Raw genomic sequence first — 16,115 nt, 5'->3', positions numbered from 1 at the left:
CTTCTAGTCCCTCCTCCTTGTTGAGTCAGTGGCTTGAAACTTTTAAAAGCTCTGTGCTCCAAGTAAGAAAAAAGCTTTTATGAGGTATCAGCACTTTTCTTTCATTAGGGGGAAGGAGTGAGGAAAGTACCAAATAGCTGCAGACTTTTAAACTTTAAATAGACAGGTCTGAGGGCCTGGACTTGTTTTTGCATTTGATTTCATCCTCTGAGGAGTTCAATCACTTGGCGTGCCTACTTCACTTCTTTCAAGAGAAAGAGTAAGTTTTTTTTACAAGATCTTTACCTATTCCTTTCTTTTTCTACAAGAAAAACTTTTCTAAAGTTTTAAAATTTGTTAAATGTAGCTTTCATATGATATTGTAAAGGGAATGATGAACTTGAAAGTGTCTGTAGTTTTAAACTTAAAATTGAACTTACGGTATTTACTTTTTGACTGTTAAAAAGTTTTCTTTTAATAATGCAACAGGTAAATAAGATTCAGATCTTTCTGATTAGAATTAGAATATTAGGATAAAGTTACTGGATATTTGGTTCTCCATTTTAGAGGATAATTTTACTTTTTTGGGTAATCAGTAATAGTCTAGGTGCTTTGTAACTTTGAGGGGGGCGGGATTAGGGGGCCTAGGTTGGGGGTTTGACTGACAACAGCAGAAAAATCGAAGTGCAAATTTGCTTAGCGTGCTTGCTATAGAATTCTACTCTTTGTACTTTTTCATATGGAAATCTTGATTGATGTTCTATAGCCTTGCAAAGCAAACTTCTTAACAAAGTGCTTTGTTAAGACCTTGCTGCTTGACTTCCACGTGGTCCCTTCCTAGAATTTTACCCGGTAAACAAAAAGGTATAAAAATCAGAGCTGTAATATTGAGGTTCTTAAAGCAACAGTAAAGGGTTACTTTGTATTACCAACCACTATGCAAAAATCTTGAGACCCTCAGGAGGGCCACCACTGAGTCGACCACGCTGGCAGTTCAGGAGGTGAAATCCCTTGAATGGGTGGTGGTTACTTAACAAAGCGTTAACAGAGAGAGAACGGACGTTTAGAAGAGAGTATATGCCAGGGTGCATTTCCAAAACGGTCTCCTAAGACAGGGGCTCCTAGAAAGAATAGGAAACGAAATTTCTTAAATCGGCGCCTTAGAGGGAGCTACCTCCCCCCAGCCCCACGCCCCCGCCGCCTTCCGCTTGTCCGAACCTGTAGCAGACTTCAGAGCTCTCGGGCAACATTTTTGAGTTTGAGCCGCAGGGTGCGGTGCTGCCAGTAGGCAAAGATAACACTGATTTGTTATTTAAAAGGGCTCAATTTCTTACATGCTCTTATGGGTAACACACATTCTGTTAGCCAGAAATGCAACCGTGCGTTTTCGTGTCCGGTAGGGATTTTGTCTGTTCTAACTCCACAGACTAATTAGTTTAAATTCTTGGTGTTACCCTGTGAAGTGAAGTATTTGCACCGGAGAATGCTGAAAAGAATTTCTTACATGCTCTTATGGGTAACACACATTCTGTTAGCCAGAAATGCAACCGTGCGTTTTCGTGTCCGGTAGGGATTTTGTCTGTTCTAACTCCACAGACTAATTAGTTTAAATTCTTGGTGTGACCCTGCAGTTTGAAGTATTTGCACCGGAGAATGCTGAAAAGCAAATAAAAATGAAAGCTTTGCGGAACGAGGACGGGGGCCTGGGGCCGGGAGGGTTCGGGGCGCCTCCTGCCATCTTATCATCTGCCCGGCTCGCCCGGGGCTCCTGCACTGCCGAGCCTCCGCGCTTTGGAAACATTTGCTGAGAAGTTTCCCTCAAGTCCTCCCAGTCAAACCCAGCGCAGGTCCGAGTTCCGCCACTCGAAAGGAAGGGATGGGGAGAGAGGCGGGAGGGAGATGGACTGTGGCCAAACGGTAAAAGAAGAGCAAGTGATTAATTGAATCAAATGTGTCAATCTAATTTCCCTTCCAAAACCCGCACCCGCAGTGTCCTTTTTTTTTTTTTTTTTGAACTTGTTGAATCCTACTGTATAAAGCATAAGGAAATCTGAGTACCTTGGGAATTACCGTGCCTTAGTGGCACTTGTAACTCTTCTGTAAATTCTCAAAACTTCCCAATAGGGATGGGGTGGGGAGAGCGGAGGAAGCCCCATAATGAAATGAGTAAAGAGCTAATGACGTGTCCAGAGGCAGATCAGTACAGAATTCGGAAACTCAAATCTTGAGTTCCCAGCAGCGGCTCGCCCACCCTTATCCTCTTGGCTGGCCATCCTGATGTTTACAGAGCATCTCTGATTAAGATTATCAAAAGCTCTCCTTGACCAACCTCATCCTCACCCTAGGGCGTGCCTGTGTTTCTCTCCAGGAGTACAAAGTGGGGGTGGGAAGAGGAAAGCTATAAACTTTTGGAAAAATAGACGTGGCTTTATTTGGAGGTGGGTTTAATTTCTTCTGCTTCCCAAACCAAGCTGGTAATGAAAAGATGCTTAATCTCACCCTCTGATAATTGGGCACACTTGAACTCAGTCTAAAATGCCTCAGGCAGTTTGAAGAGTAGATTATGAAAAATTTTTTTAAAGCCTAACTTATACAAGGATTGCCAAGAATAAAATCCAGCAGTAATGTAGAGACCTCATTAAATTAACTCTGTCTCAAAGAATGAAAAAAGCCAGGTAGAAAACCCTTCAGGAGAAAGGGTAATTCTTCTATGTAGGCCAGATTGCCAGAAGGTTATTCTGTCCTAGCATTGTGTATGTCTGGTGCTTTGTAGTTTCCAAAGTCAGTATAGTTATCGCCTGTCCTTTGCCTGGAAAATGCAGTGGTAATGCTTTGGTCCTACTCTCTTCACTGTTTAAATATGTTCCACATTTTTCTACTACCTTTTATAGTTTATAACTGCCGCCCCATCCACTCAATTCCTGGCCCTTTACAGTGTAATTCTTATATTGCTGACCCTGGGAAACATGGTTTCAAGCAAGTGTTCTGAAAGGGTGTGTTTTCAGATTTTGAGAGTTGTTTTGTTACTTACATGTTTCCAATTCCTGAGTAGAGAAGGATGGAAACCTCACATTACAGTGCATTCCTTCATTTCTCTGATGATATCCAGAGGGGTAGCTTGGTATGAGCCTCAGAGCCTCTGTATGATACTGAGGGAAGGGAATGATAGGAAAGTCACCAGTGATTAATACCTTCTACTCCACCTTTCCTGTTCTGATCTGACTTCCCTTCAAGATTCTCAATTGTTTGAATAGATTGTTGGAGCGTATTCACACACACGTTAGTTCAGCTCTGGGGAGACAAGTTATTAATTATTAATTATCTAGTGTTTACCATTAATGTCAATATTCAGTATAGATAAGTCAAGTTTAAAAAATATCCCCAGAGTTTCTCCTCAACGGGAGTCCCCCCCCAACCTCCTTCGGGTAACTACTTAAATTCTCCACTTTGTCTCCGCTTTGCCTGTCTAGATTTACCATTTGGCTATGTATGTACATACTGTCTTTTGCCAAAGTTAAAACACAAACCAGGGTGAGCCATATATATATATTTTTTTTTTCTTTAAGAATTTCTTAACTTTCAATAACCTTCACATCCAAGTTTTCCTAGCTTTCTAAATAGTTTCTTAAAAATATGTGTTTTGGGTCTTCCCTGGCGGTCCAGTGGTTAAGACTGCACTTCCACTGCAGGGGGCGCGGGTTTGATCCCTGGTCAGGGAACTAAGATCCCACATGCCACGCAGGGTGGCCAAAAGAAAATGTCTTTTATGGAATGTTTAAAATTGACAGTAATATAGAAAATATATAGTGTTTTTTAGCAATTTCTGTAAGGCAGATACATTCTATAGTATATGACTTTTTCCATGATTTAGAAGAGATGCCTCCAAATAGAAACACGGAGACCCTCTTCATGGTCTTTTATCCCTATTAATTGATAAAGGGTAAATTCCTCCTTCTCATAAATCTCTTTGAGGTTGCTAAAATAGCAATATTGTACTCATTATAGGAGCATCTAGAAAACTAATTTTGATTACCATTAGGAAAACGTTAATCACTTCTTAGTTGCTATTTTGCTAAAGAAAGGATGCCAAAGTTAGAAAATAAGTGGGCTATATCTATATCTAAAAATCATTTAAAGAGTAATAGCTAAACTTTATTGAGCTTTTATTAAGAGCTTCATGTGCATGAGTTATTCATTCAATGCTCATTAAGGAAAATAGACTGTCTTAATCAATACACTTGTGAGGGCTCTAAGAGTGTGTTTATATGATGACAAAATAACTAGGCTGTTCAATAAAAATAGTAAATTTGGAGGTGACATTTGGGGGAAGCACCAAAACTGATAGAAATAGAGTTATTTTAAAGTCCATGCAATCACAATCTAAGAACATGGCTTTTAGCCTGCAGCTTCTGACTTAGGCTCTTTCCTCTAGCACCCCTCAAGTGACCATTAGAAACTTCCGTTAATAGGGGAGTTGAGTGGTAGCTCTTGGACTAGGGAGGGGATTGTCTCTTTGGATGGAGTCCCTCACTCCTCAACGCCCATCTCCTCTCGTTGTTCTGTGGAGGCTGATGTGTGCTGGCTGGGTGATGAAAAAGGGTGAGGGCCAAGGAAAGAAGGCTTGTTAGTGTGTTCCCCATCCCACCTCCCTCAAAAAAGCAATGCCACACATCAGATACCTGTAGAAATGTAGCAGTATTTCAGTCTTTACAAAGGAATCTAAGGCTAATCAGGGAGCCATGAGACAGAATTTTAAATAGAACAGAGGTTTACACGGAATAGGTTTGATACATCACAGAGTTAGGCTAACTACCCAGGTATAAGGAAACAAAGGTTGTGTATCACCTGATGAACTGGCAATATACATTTTCTATGGTACCTGATCCAAATCACTTAACTGCCTAACATACACTCAAACTATATAGAGATGTTATATTAACCAGGGTTGATATCATCTGTAACTCTTCCCTTCAGAGCCCCAATCTTACCCTGAGATTTATCATTCTTGAAATAAACACAAGTTTTAACAGGTTATTTCTTCCATTGCAAGACACTGTGGGGTCTCTTTCGGCGACAGTTGAATTGGGTAGTCCAGTCAGAATTAGAATACTGCAGAATTGGACAGCACAAGTTTTTTTTTTTTGGTGTTGTTGTTTTAAAATCTTAACCTGTAAAACAGCATAATAGTGAAACTGCATAAATATCTATGATACCTGGTGCAGTTCTGCAAGAATCCCAAATCACTATGACCTTGTGTAATAAATTCAAGACCTTGTTTAACAAATTCTTTGTTAAAGAGCCTGTTTTCTTAATTCAGTCATATTGCCTGTTCAGGAGTCATTTAAAGTATGTTGTTTCAGACAGTTCTCTGTTACAGCAATTATCACTTGAAAACTTAACAGTCCGTGTAATATGAGATGCTGACAATACTTTTTTTTTTTTTTTTTTTTTTTTACTGTGGAAGTCTCTTTTTAATTAATTTGAAACTTCAGAAGTTTGGGATATGTCACTATAATTAAGAGAGTCCAAGGAGATAGTAAACAAACAAACAAAACTGGTGAAACCTGGTACCTTTCTTTGTACAAGCCGCTTTTAATTCATTCAATAGATATTCAATATTTCTTAACTCTTTTAAGCACAGGAGATACAGTAGTGGACAAAAGAAACTCCCTCATGGAGCTCACATTCTAGCTGAGGAAAGCAGATAGTGATAAGTCCTTGTCATGGAGGCAGACAAACAATAAACAAGTAAATACATAATATGTCAAGTAGAGCTAAGGGCCATTAAAAAACAAAAACAGAACAAGGGGAGTAGCTAGTGACAGGCCTAGAGTGCTGGCTGGTGAGGTGATACCAGAACAAGCCATGAGGATGGAACTGAGCTGATCAAGGCAGAGATCGGCTTGTTAGTTTTTCAAGACTGACTGAGGAGAGTAGATTGGCAAGCAGGGTAACTAGGCTCTTGACATATAACCTGATGAAAGGTGACAAGTAACCTGATGATGACTGAGATCAGGCTAAGAGCAGGGGTGGTGGTGAGACTCATAGTCTGTTTGGGGGGGAAGATAAAGCCTATAGAATTTGTGGACAGATTGAATGTGGATTATGTTAATTATGTGTGGGTATGAATATTACCAAAAGCACATCTGGCTGTTGTAACTATAGAGGAATGATCACAACTGAGCCCACTCAAAGACATTTACTGCAAGGGAGAGGGGTTCTTACAAAAATTAAAGAAAAACATTAGGAGAGTTTACAGTTTAGTTTTGGGGCTTATAGTTTTTTTTTTTTTTTGGCCGCACCCTAGGGCATACCGGCTCCTAGTTCCCCAACCAGGGATTGAACCTGTGCCCCCTGCAGTGGAAGCTCGGAGTCTTAACCACTGGACTGCCAGGGAAATCCCAAGGGGGGGGTTTATAATGTTTTGGTTTAGGATATTAGAAACACCCACGGTACTTCCGCCCCTCCCCGCCCCCAATCCATTAAGTGGATTTGTATCAGGAAGCAATCCTATTTACCTTTATTTTATTTTAATTCCCCACTCTCAACTCATTACAGTGTCTCTTCTTGGGAAAATCTTAAAAACTGGAAGTAAAATATATTCTAATTCTCCTGATAATTATTAGAACATTAATGACACAGCAACGTGACTGTAGCTTTGGCTACAGTGATTTGTTTATACGGGTCTGGAAAAGGGGACGGTCAAAAGTAATTTAAGGGCTTCCCTGGTGGCGCAGTGGTTGAGAGTCCGACTGCCGATGCAGGGGACACGGGTTCGTGCCCCGGTCCGGGAGGATCCCACATGCCGCGGAGCGGCTGGGCCCGTGAGCCATGGCCGCTGGGCCTGTGCGTCCGGAGCCTGTGCTCCTCAACGGGAGAGGCCACAACAGTGAGAGGCCCGCGTAATGCAAAAAAAAAAAAAAAAAAGTAACTTAAAATAGGAGTTTTTTTTGGAGCCTGTGCTCCTCAACGGGAGAGGCCACAACAGTGAGACGCCCGCGTAATGCAAAAAAAAAAAAAAAAAAAAAAGTAACTTAAAATAGGAGTTTTTTTTTCATTTTGAATAAAGCATTTGAGTCCTTGTGCTCTTGGGGAGCAGCCGATGGAGGTGGGGGGACAGGGGGCTGTACAGTGAAGGGTAAGCTCAGTTCCCAGTTGCCCAGAGACCCCTGCTCCTCTTACTAACCCTGCTGCCCCATCCCCTTGGCCTTTTTAGACACTCAATCCCTTTCTGCTCTCCTGACATTTCCCCACTCCTAAATATTTTGAACGAGAGACGAGACAGAGCACCAAAAAATGTCAAGAAACATTTGCCTCTTGGCCTGAAAACTTACTTCAGAATCACCTGGTGCACTTGTTTAGAAAAAGAAAAAAAAAACAAAAGAATGATTCACAGCCACCCCCACCCTCACCCCATGATATTCATTCAAACTGGTGACTGTCAGGAATGTATGTTCTTAACACATGCTGCTAAGTGATTCTGATGCCCTTCGGGAACCGCTGCAAAGGGCCCAGAGGGTCCCTGGGCAGGTCACACCTGGCGTGACTGGTTTTTGGCTTCTAGTCTAGAGGGCCATGAAGAGCAATGGAAAATGTGATCTAACATGGTACATAGAGGACACAAGAAGGACGGTCCAGCTACTGTCAAGCATTTGCTCCTAATGAGAACTTTGTACAACTCCTTAACCTAGACCTTAATCTACATATAAATTTCCACCCTGGGAACCTAGAGGTGAAGGCATGGATATACAGGATATATGCTCAACTGCCATGATGTTATCGTATATCAAATGAGGAATATACCTGTCTCATACTAGTGAATGTGAATGGGGTATATAGTCTGTAAATCAATGCGAGGGATTCTGTAAACATAATCATGACCTCTTCTTATAAAAGGGCATTAATTTTTCAACTATGACTTGGAAAAATGAAAATAATAATGGGGATGAGGGGACAACCAGTTGATAGAACTTTTAATTCACAACAAAGTGAATGACTACCAAAAAGATAACGTTTTTTGTTACCTCTCTTTGAGAATCACGGCATTATAAGCCATCCCATTAAACATTATCTGTTGGTCTCTATGATAGTGCTAATAACAGGTATCTACATGTTACAGGATACTAGGTGTCCAATTGGATAATTCATCTCATTCAGATGAAAGATATAACTCAGTTAATGCAAATGACAACTGGGTGGCTGCTTAAAGAAAAGACAACTTGGCTACTACCTAGAGAGCTGCCCAGTGACCCAGTTCACATACTATGGCGCTATAGGGTATTTTTGTGGAATCTCAGAATTATATGAAAGTCAAGTTTTATTTTTCCATAGAGTGTAAAGAAACTTACTAATTAATTGCCACAAGCATCTACATATTTTACTTTGAATAATAATGAAACACTGACTAAAATGACAACTTCTTAGTGTACCTGAAGCACGTTTAGTTTTTCTTAAGCTCGATCATTGCGTGAATGTGATGAGATGTGTGCAGTTTATCATTTTATACTTGATTGTTTTTGTCATTCATCCCCACCCCCACCCCCCCAAAAATTGGAGTATTGAGCAAAAGCAGATGACACTGGCAAAATACTGTAATTCTCTACACAGAATAGGGACCAATTTACACATCATCACATCGAAACTATCTATTGATAGAGCTTCAAAAATTCTGTTCTATTTGTTTGACCCTCACGGACTGTGCTTCTTCATTCCCAGTGTAGTGTCTTCTGCTAAATTGTAGTTTCTTTCTTTTACGTTCTCTCATATCAGACTGTCCTTCAAAGCTAAATTACTCCCTCTCTTCAAGCTTTTCAAGCTTTTCCCTGGCTATTTAACTCTCTTTGTCAGTCCTACAAGCCTTTGTTCTTGTTTAACTGCTCTTTCCATACATCAGTTTCACTGCGCTTCAACAATCTAAAATGGCCCTTCCTAGAGGGGAAGCTCCCTTTTTTTTATGACCACTGGCAGGGGTGCGTTATTTCCTGTAACTTGCCCACCCACCTCCAACCTTTACCACTCACCTCCAGCCTTTACCCATCACCCAACCCCCTTTCTTTGGCACCAGTCTCTGGGCTGTCATCAAAAATACCCACTGACTGCTAATTTAGACAGCTAATACAGTTTCAGTTTATGGATCAGCCATCTCTTCTTTGTTCCATCCAGGAAATCCCAGGCCAGGTTTCCAATTCATTTTTTTCTGGCCTCTATAGCCAGGAGGTACAGGCATTAGACAGAAATGTAATATTGCTTGGTGGGGAAGAAGATTCCCATGGACCTCATTTACTTCCCACAAGGAGAACATGGCTTATAGTTTAATACCAGGTGAAAAATTCTTTATATCCAGACAACAAACATATTTCTAGGAAGCCTATATAATCCTACTTTTAGTTATACTATTTAAAATTCAATAAGCTCCTGAAAATGCTTTGCTTTGATTGTTTTTAATTATTAAATAATCTTTGACTACTTCATCCTATTCTGAACCCTCCAATTACTCTCTGCTGAAAATTAGACTATATTCTCTCTGGCTGCCACATGCAATGTTATTCATTTCTTACCAGATTTCAGGCCCCGCTAAGATTGTATATATTAAAGCACGGAAACATTTCTAACGTTAACCCAGCTTTGCTATAATTTTAAGACCAGTGTTCAGGCATTGGGAAGCCTTGGTCTTGGGATTGAAAGTCTTTTTCTGGCTCTATGGATAGCTGAATATTTCCTATATACTTAAGACCTAAATTTTCATCAGTTAAAAGGACTATTGGCATTAGAAGAATAAATTGAACTAAATGACTTTTGGGATTCCTGTCATATCTATAGACGAGGCTATTTCCCATTCCCAATAATGGGGAAGTGCTAGGCTTAAGATATCTAGGTACTGATAGGAAGTTAAATAGAGTGCGTGGGCTGAGGGCCCAAAGCCCAGTAAAGGAACTTACTTGTACAGCAATCCAAAGATTAAAACCAATCATTTTTACTAGAGATAACACTAAAGTTGTCTTTTATTTCTCAGGCTATAATCAGTATTGAGGTCAATTGAACTCTTACTTGAAATGTGATGTGCATTTAGTCTTGTTTTTTGAAAGTAGGTTCCTGCATCTAGTGACACAGTGTGTCAAAGTGGTGTGTTTCAGTACAACATATTTTCCTCTGGGCAGAAGACAGACTTCTGAACCACATAAGTCACTGCTTAAGAAGAAACAGAGAAGTATAAATGACTACACTGTAGAGTATGCACAAATGACACTTGAATTACCAAGGAGAAACATTTCAGGATACAATTAGGAATAAAGTACTACATGTAATAGGAATGAGGCTTGAAAACAGGTTGCATACATGTGCATGGGTATGGGTGTTCTTACCGCAATTCTTAGGTACCCATGCTTTTTGAATACCACATATCAGCATTTTGCTTGGGTGTGCATGCAGACACAGGCCTATCAGGTAAGAACAGTCCTCTAATTGGACCGTCCAGAGAGATAAAATAAGCAGAGACACTTAGCGCAGACAACTTCTCAAGTCACATGGTAAGACAGTGATTGAGCAAGCAATACATCTTCACGAGATTAAGATCGCAGTTTACTCTGCACATAGGCTCTGCTGTTTCTAAGATTTAGCGTATCTCAAGAAAATTTGAGAGCTCTTTTCAGGGGAAAATGGAAGAGTTTGCACTTGTGGGTTTTTTGTTTGTTTATTTGTTTGTTTGTTTTTGAAGAGTGCTAGAAAGATAGGAGACCTTTTACAGTACTTTGACTGCTGGCTGAAAGAAACTGTATATTAAACTAACAATCTGTGGTCTATGATCATTTAGTTGTGTTTTTCTTTTCAGGTGGTACCCAGGCAACATGGGTGACTGGAGTGCCTTAGGCAAACTCCTTGACAAGGTTCAAGCATATTCTACCGCTGGAGGGAAGGTGTGGCTGTCAGTCCTCTTCATTTTCCGAATCCTGCTACTGGGGACGGCAGTTGAGTCAGCCTGGGGTGACGAGCAGTCTGCCTTTCGTTGTAACACTCAACAACCTGGTTGTGAAAATGTCTGCTATGACAAATCTTTCCCAATCTCTCATGTGCGTTTCTGGGTCCTGCAGATCATATTTGTGTCTGTTCCCACACTCTTGTACCTGGCTCATGTGTTCTACGTGATGCGAAAGGAAGAGAAACTGAACAAGAAAGAGGAGGAACTCAAAGTTGCCCAAACTGATGGTATCAATGTGGATATGCACTTGAAGCAGATTGAAATAAAGAAGTTCAAGTATGGCATTGAAGAGCATGGCAAGGTGAAAATGCGAGGGGGCTTGCTGCGAACCTACATCATCAGTATCCTCTTCAAGTCTGTCTTTGAGGTAGCCTTCTTGCTGATCCAGTGGTACATCTATGGGTTCAGTTTGAGTGCTGTTTACACTTGTAAAAGAGATCCCTGCCCGCATCAGGTGGACTGCTTCCTTTCTCGTCCCACAGAGAAAACCATCTTCATCATCTTCATGCTGGTCGTGTCCTTGGTGTCTCTTGGCTTGAACATCATCGAACTCTTCTATGTCTTCTTCAAGGGTGTTAAAGATCGCGTGAAGGGAAAGAGCGATCCTTACCACACTACCACCAGCCCACTGAGCCCCTCCAAAGACTGTGGATCTCCAAAATATGCTTATTTCAATGGCTGCTCCTCCCCAACCGCTCCCCTCTCACCCATGTCTCCTCCCGGGTACAAGCTGGTTACCGGAGAGAGAAACAATTCTTCCTGCCGCAATTACAACAAACAAGCAAGTGAGCAAAACTGGGCTAATTACAGTGCAGAACAAAATCGAATGGGGCAGGCAGGAAGCACCATCTCTAACTCCCACGCACAGCCTTTTGATTTCCCTGATGACCACCAGAATTCTAAAAAGCTCGATTCTGGCCATGAACTACAGCCTCTAGCCATTGTGGACCAGCGGCCTTCCAGCAGAGCCAGCAGTCGTGCCAGCAGCCGACCTCGGCCTGATGACCTAGAGATCTAGGTCCAGTCTTGAGAGCATATAGATTCCACTCAATTGTGGAGAAGAAAAAGGTGCTATAGAAAGTGCACCTTAGGTGTTCATTTTTTTCCAGTGGAGGTGGTACTCAACAGCCTTGTCACGAGGCTTAGAAAACACAAAGACATTAGAATACCTGGTTCACTGGGGGTGTTAGGGATAGGCAGGTGGAGAGGGAAGGGATGAGGGAGGTAGATGTTGGTATTTAATGTAGTTGATTCAAAGAACTTAAATTTTAAATAAAGGTTGCATTAGGTGATCCATAGTTAAGGGCTTTTTCTTCCCCACACACCCCTAAGAATACTTCTGTGTATGTGAAAGAATGGGTGGGTGATATTTTTGGTTAAATACTTTTTTGTTTTACCAAGAAACTGAAATAACTTTGGCCAGGAGAAAATACTTCCTGAACATCCTACTTCTCTTTATCAAGAAGAAGACAGAGGATTGTCCTTATGTCCCTGCTAAAACATTCCATTGTTAAAATTTGCACTTTGAAGGTAAGCTTTCTAGGCCTGACCCTCCAGGTGTCAATGGACTTGTGCTACTATATTTTTTATTCTTGGTATCAGTTAAAAGTTCAGACACGGCCCACAGAAGAAGACTTTCCATGCATTTGCAAATCTCAGCCAGTTATACATACATTCTTTTTTACATCCACGTTATTATTACCATCAGTTTGCATCATTCCTCAACTACTATTCACATTCATTTAATGATTTCTGTAGATATTTAAAAAAAAAGGTTGGGATATCACTTAACATTTTTTGAGTTAAAGTCAGGGAAGCAAGCCATGCTCAATGTTTAACAATCACTTGTATGTGAATGTGTGTGGAAGAGTGTGTTTTATTTGTCATGTATTGGTACAAGCAGATGCAGTATAAACTCACAAACACAGATTTGAAAATAATGCACACATGGTGTTCAAATTTGAACCTTTCTCATGGATTTTGTGGTGTGGGCCAATATGGTGTTTACATTATATAATTCCTGCTGTGCAAGTAAAGCACATTTTTTTTTTCCCCTAAAATGTTTTTTCCCCATGTATCCTATTATGGATACTGGTTTTGTTAATTATGATTCTTTTTTTTTTTTTCCTTTTTTCTTTTTTTAGAATATAGCAGTAATGCTATTGCTGAAATGAATGATTTTCTTTTTCTGAAATATAATCATTGATGCTTGAATGATAGAATTTTAGTACTGTAAACAGGCTTTAGTACTTAATGTGAGAGACTTAGAAAAAATGCTTAGAGTGGACTATTAAGTGTGCCTAAATGAATTTTGCAGTAACTGGTATTCTTGGTCCTACTTATGCACATTAATTCAGAACTTTTATTCTATCATGAGTTTGACAGTCTTTTGGAGTAACCAGCAACTTTGATGTTTGCACTAAGATTTTATTTGGAATGCAAGAGAGGTTGAAAGAAGTTTCAATAGTACACATGTAACTAATTTATTTGAAATTTATCCTAAAGAAATCTACCAGTTTCTTCAAATGTCTTTTTAAAATTCATCACGGATGATTAGTGAAAATGCAGAGTATCATACTTTTCTTCTTGCATGTCAACTACATAAGCAGTTTTGTACAATGAGAAATACTAATTTGTTTGACATTCCATGTTAAACTACTGTCATGTTCAGCTTCATTGCATGTAATGTAGACCTAGTCCATCTGATCATGTGTTCTGGAGAGTGTTCTTTATTCAATAAAGTTTTAATTTAGTATAAAGATAGCCTTTATATCCCGTGTGATTTTTTTTTAAAACGTTTATTGCATCAATTCACAATTATCAAAGACATTTCCATTGGTTATGAGGATATGGGCAAATAAGATTCACAAGATTCCAGAATCTTTAAAAGGACAATATTTATTATTAGCTAGATTCAGTGCAACATTGATTAACATATTTGGATATTTATTCAACAGAGAAGATAAAGTATTAGAGTGTTGAACTTGGAATATAAAATTAATGAGATGTGTGATAGAGTCTAAAGTGAGTAATTTAGTAGATCCATATATGACAGAAGTAAGCATAAAAAGATGAGGATGCTAAAATTTTAAAGCTATAGGGCCTCCCAGATAGAATAAGAGCAGGGTTGGTTTTAGTATGGTTATGCTGTGTGACAAAAGAATGAAATAGATCTATGATTCTATTATCCCAAGACATTGTGAAAACACAGAAAATACGATTTTTAAAATTCTTAACACCCAAGGAAAATTGAACCATTCATAGGGACAAGAACAATTCTGGGCAACTGATCGTATTGCTGCAATTTAAAATATAAAATGTATTATCACTTTTAAGTCACATTTCAACAAAGTTTGTTGGTTTTTTTTTCCACACCATGTGGCATTTGGGATCTTAGTTCCCAGACCAGGGATCAAACCCATGCCCCCTGCAGTGGAAGCGCGGAGTCTTAACCACTGAACGCCAGGGAAGTCCCCAAAGCTTTTTAACTTACTAAAATTGTTTACATGAACACATCACAAATCAAACTAGTAAATGCCTGGAACATAAAAATATTACTGGTTTAGAAATAACCTAGTTCAGTCCAGTGGCTTTTTTTTTTTTTTTAATTAATGAACAAATGTTACGGGATGTGTCTAAAGTCAAAGGATTGTCTACTAACCAGTTTCTGAGTCAATATAATTGGTAGTATCAACATTTCTTCAAGTATTACCATTTGTCTGGCTGAGAATCTGAAGGGAGAGGCAAGTTTTCTCTGTGCATGTATGTGTTTGCATTTACTATGGGGAATAGAGAAATGTGGTTTATTTGAATGTGTATGTATTCACAAACAGTTCATAGGGTACAGATGGACATATAATTAGACTACTGAATGTAGGTTTCTGATTTATGTGTGTGGAGGTGGGAGGGCAAGTTACATCTTTAAAAAATAGTCCATCTTAAACATTTCCCAAACTTTAAAGCTTGTCACTATTTTTAAAAAAAAATCTAAGTATATTATAAATATACAATTTTAAACTACAGTTTTAGTATATGAAATTGAAAATCAAACCTCAGGTCTCCCCATTCTCCAACAGAGACATCAGAGAGGTCTAAATTCCAGAGGAAATCACTGTTAAAAATTTGAGACACCAGCCATATATCAGACACTTTGTTAAGCAGTGGTGATTATTAGAAGGACCCCATAGTCCCCTACTCCATGAAGCTTACAATGTGAAGCCTTCCAGAAGTTTTAAAAATGATGTTCCACTCTGTTTTTCTTACCTTAATTGGCTGCCTATTTTCCACAACTAAAAATTGAATTGAGCTGTGTTTTAAAATTATGAGAAAACTATGCAGGTTTTTTTTTTTTTTTTTTTTTTTTTTTTTTTTTTTTTTTCGGTACGGGGCCTCTCACTGTTTTGGCCTCTCCCGTTGTGGAGCACAGGCTCCAGACGCGCAGGCTCAGAGGCCATGGATCATGGTTTTTTTTTTTTTTTTGCGATACGCGGGCCTCTCACTGTTGTGGCCTCTCCTGTTGCGGAGCGCAGGCTCCGGACGCGCAGACTCAGCGACCATGGCTCACCGGCCCAGCTGCTCCGCGGCATGCGGGATCCTCCCGGACCGGGGCACAAACTCGTCTCCCCTTCATCGGCAGGCGGACTCTCAACCCCTGCGCCACCAGGGAAGCCCAAAACTATGCAGTTTTATTCCACAAATATTTATTAGATACTCATTTTTGGCATAAAATTTCAGGTTTAAAAAATTGGAAAATTTTGAATCTTCTAGAAGTAGTAGAACTTTCTGTTGTGGAAATGTTCTAGTCTGTGAACTATGGTAGCCACTAGCTACATGTGGCTATTGAAGCACATGAAATATGGCTAGTGAGTCTGAAGAAAAGGATTATTTTTTTTAATTAAATTTATTTATTTTTTATACAGCAGGTTCTGATTAGTCATCTATTTTATACATATCAGTGTATGCATGCCAATCCCAGTCTCCCAGTTCATCATACCACCACCACCCCCTCCCCCACTTTCCCCCCTTGGTTCCCATACATTTGTTCTCTACATCTGTGTCTCTATTTCTGCCTTGCAAACAGGTTCATCTGTACCATTTTTCTAGATTCCACATACATGCGTTAATATATGATATTTGTTTTTCTCTTTCTGACTTCACTCTG

The 16,115-nt window shown here is 39.7% G+C and overlaps 1 protein-coding gene across 1 annotated transcript; it reads left to right on the top strand.

Moving 5' to 3' along the window:
• The first annotated feature begins 51 nt into the window (after positions 1–51).
• GJA1 (gap junction protein alpha 1) lies at positions 52–13,721 on the top strand. Its single transcript, XM_007101051.4, has 2 exons — positions 52–259; positions 10,808–13,721. The coding sequence occupies exon 2, from the start codon at positions 10,824–10,826 to the stop codon at positions 11,970–11,972; it is 1,149 nt and encodes a 382-aa protein (XP_007101113.1). The 5' UTR covers positions 52–259; positions 10,808–10,823; the 3' UTR covers positions 11,973–13,721.
• Positions 13,722–16,115: the final 2,394 nt, after the last annotated feature.

This window comes from Physeter macrocephalus, chromosome 10, assembly GCF_002837175.3.
Source record: "Physeter macrocephalus isolate SW-GA chromosome 10, ASM283717v5, whole genome shotgun sequence".
Taxonomy (NCBI): Eukaryota; Metazoa; Chordata; class Mammalia; order Artiodactyla; family Physeteridae; genus Physeter; species Physeter macrocephalus.
Note: the sequence above shows the minus strand (reverse complement) of the source record. Positions and strands in the feature narration are given on the sequence as shown.

Bases quoted from the DNA above. Each gene is read 5' to 3' on its own strand.
- GJA1 (XM_007101051.4), top strand. From the start codon at position 10,824: ATGGGTGACTGGAGTGCCTTAGGCAAACTCCTTGACAAGGTTCAAGCA.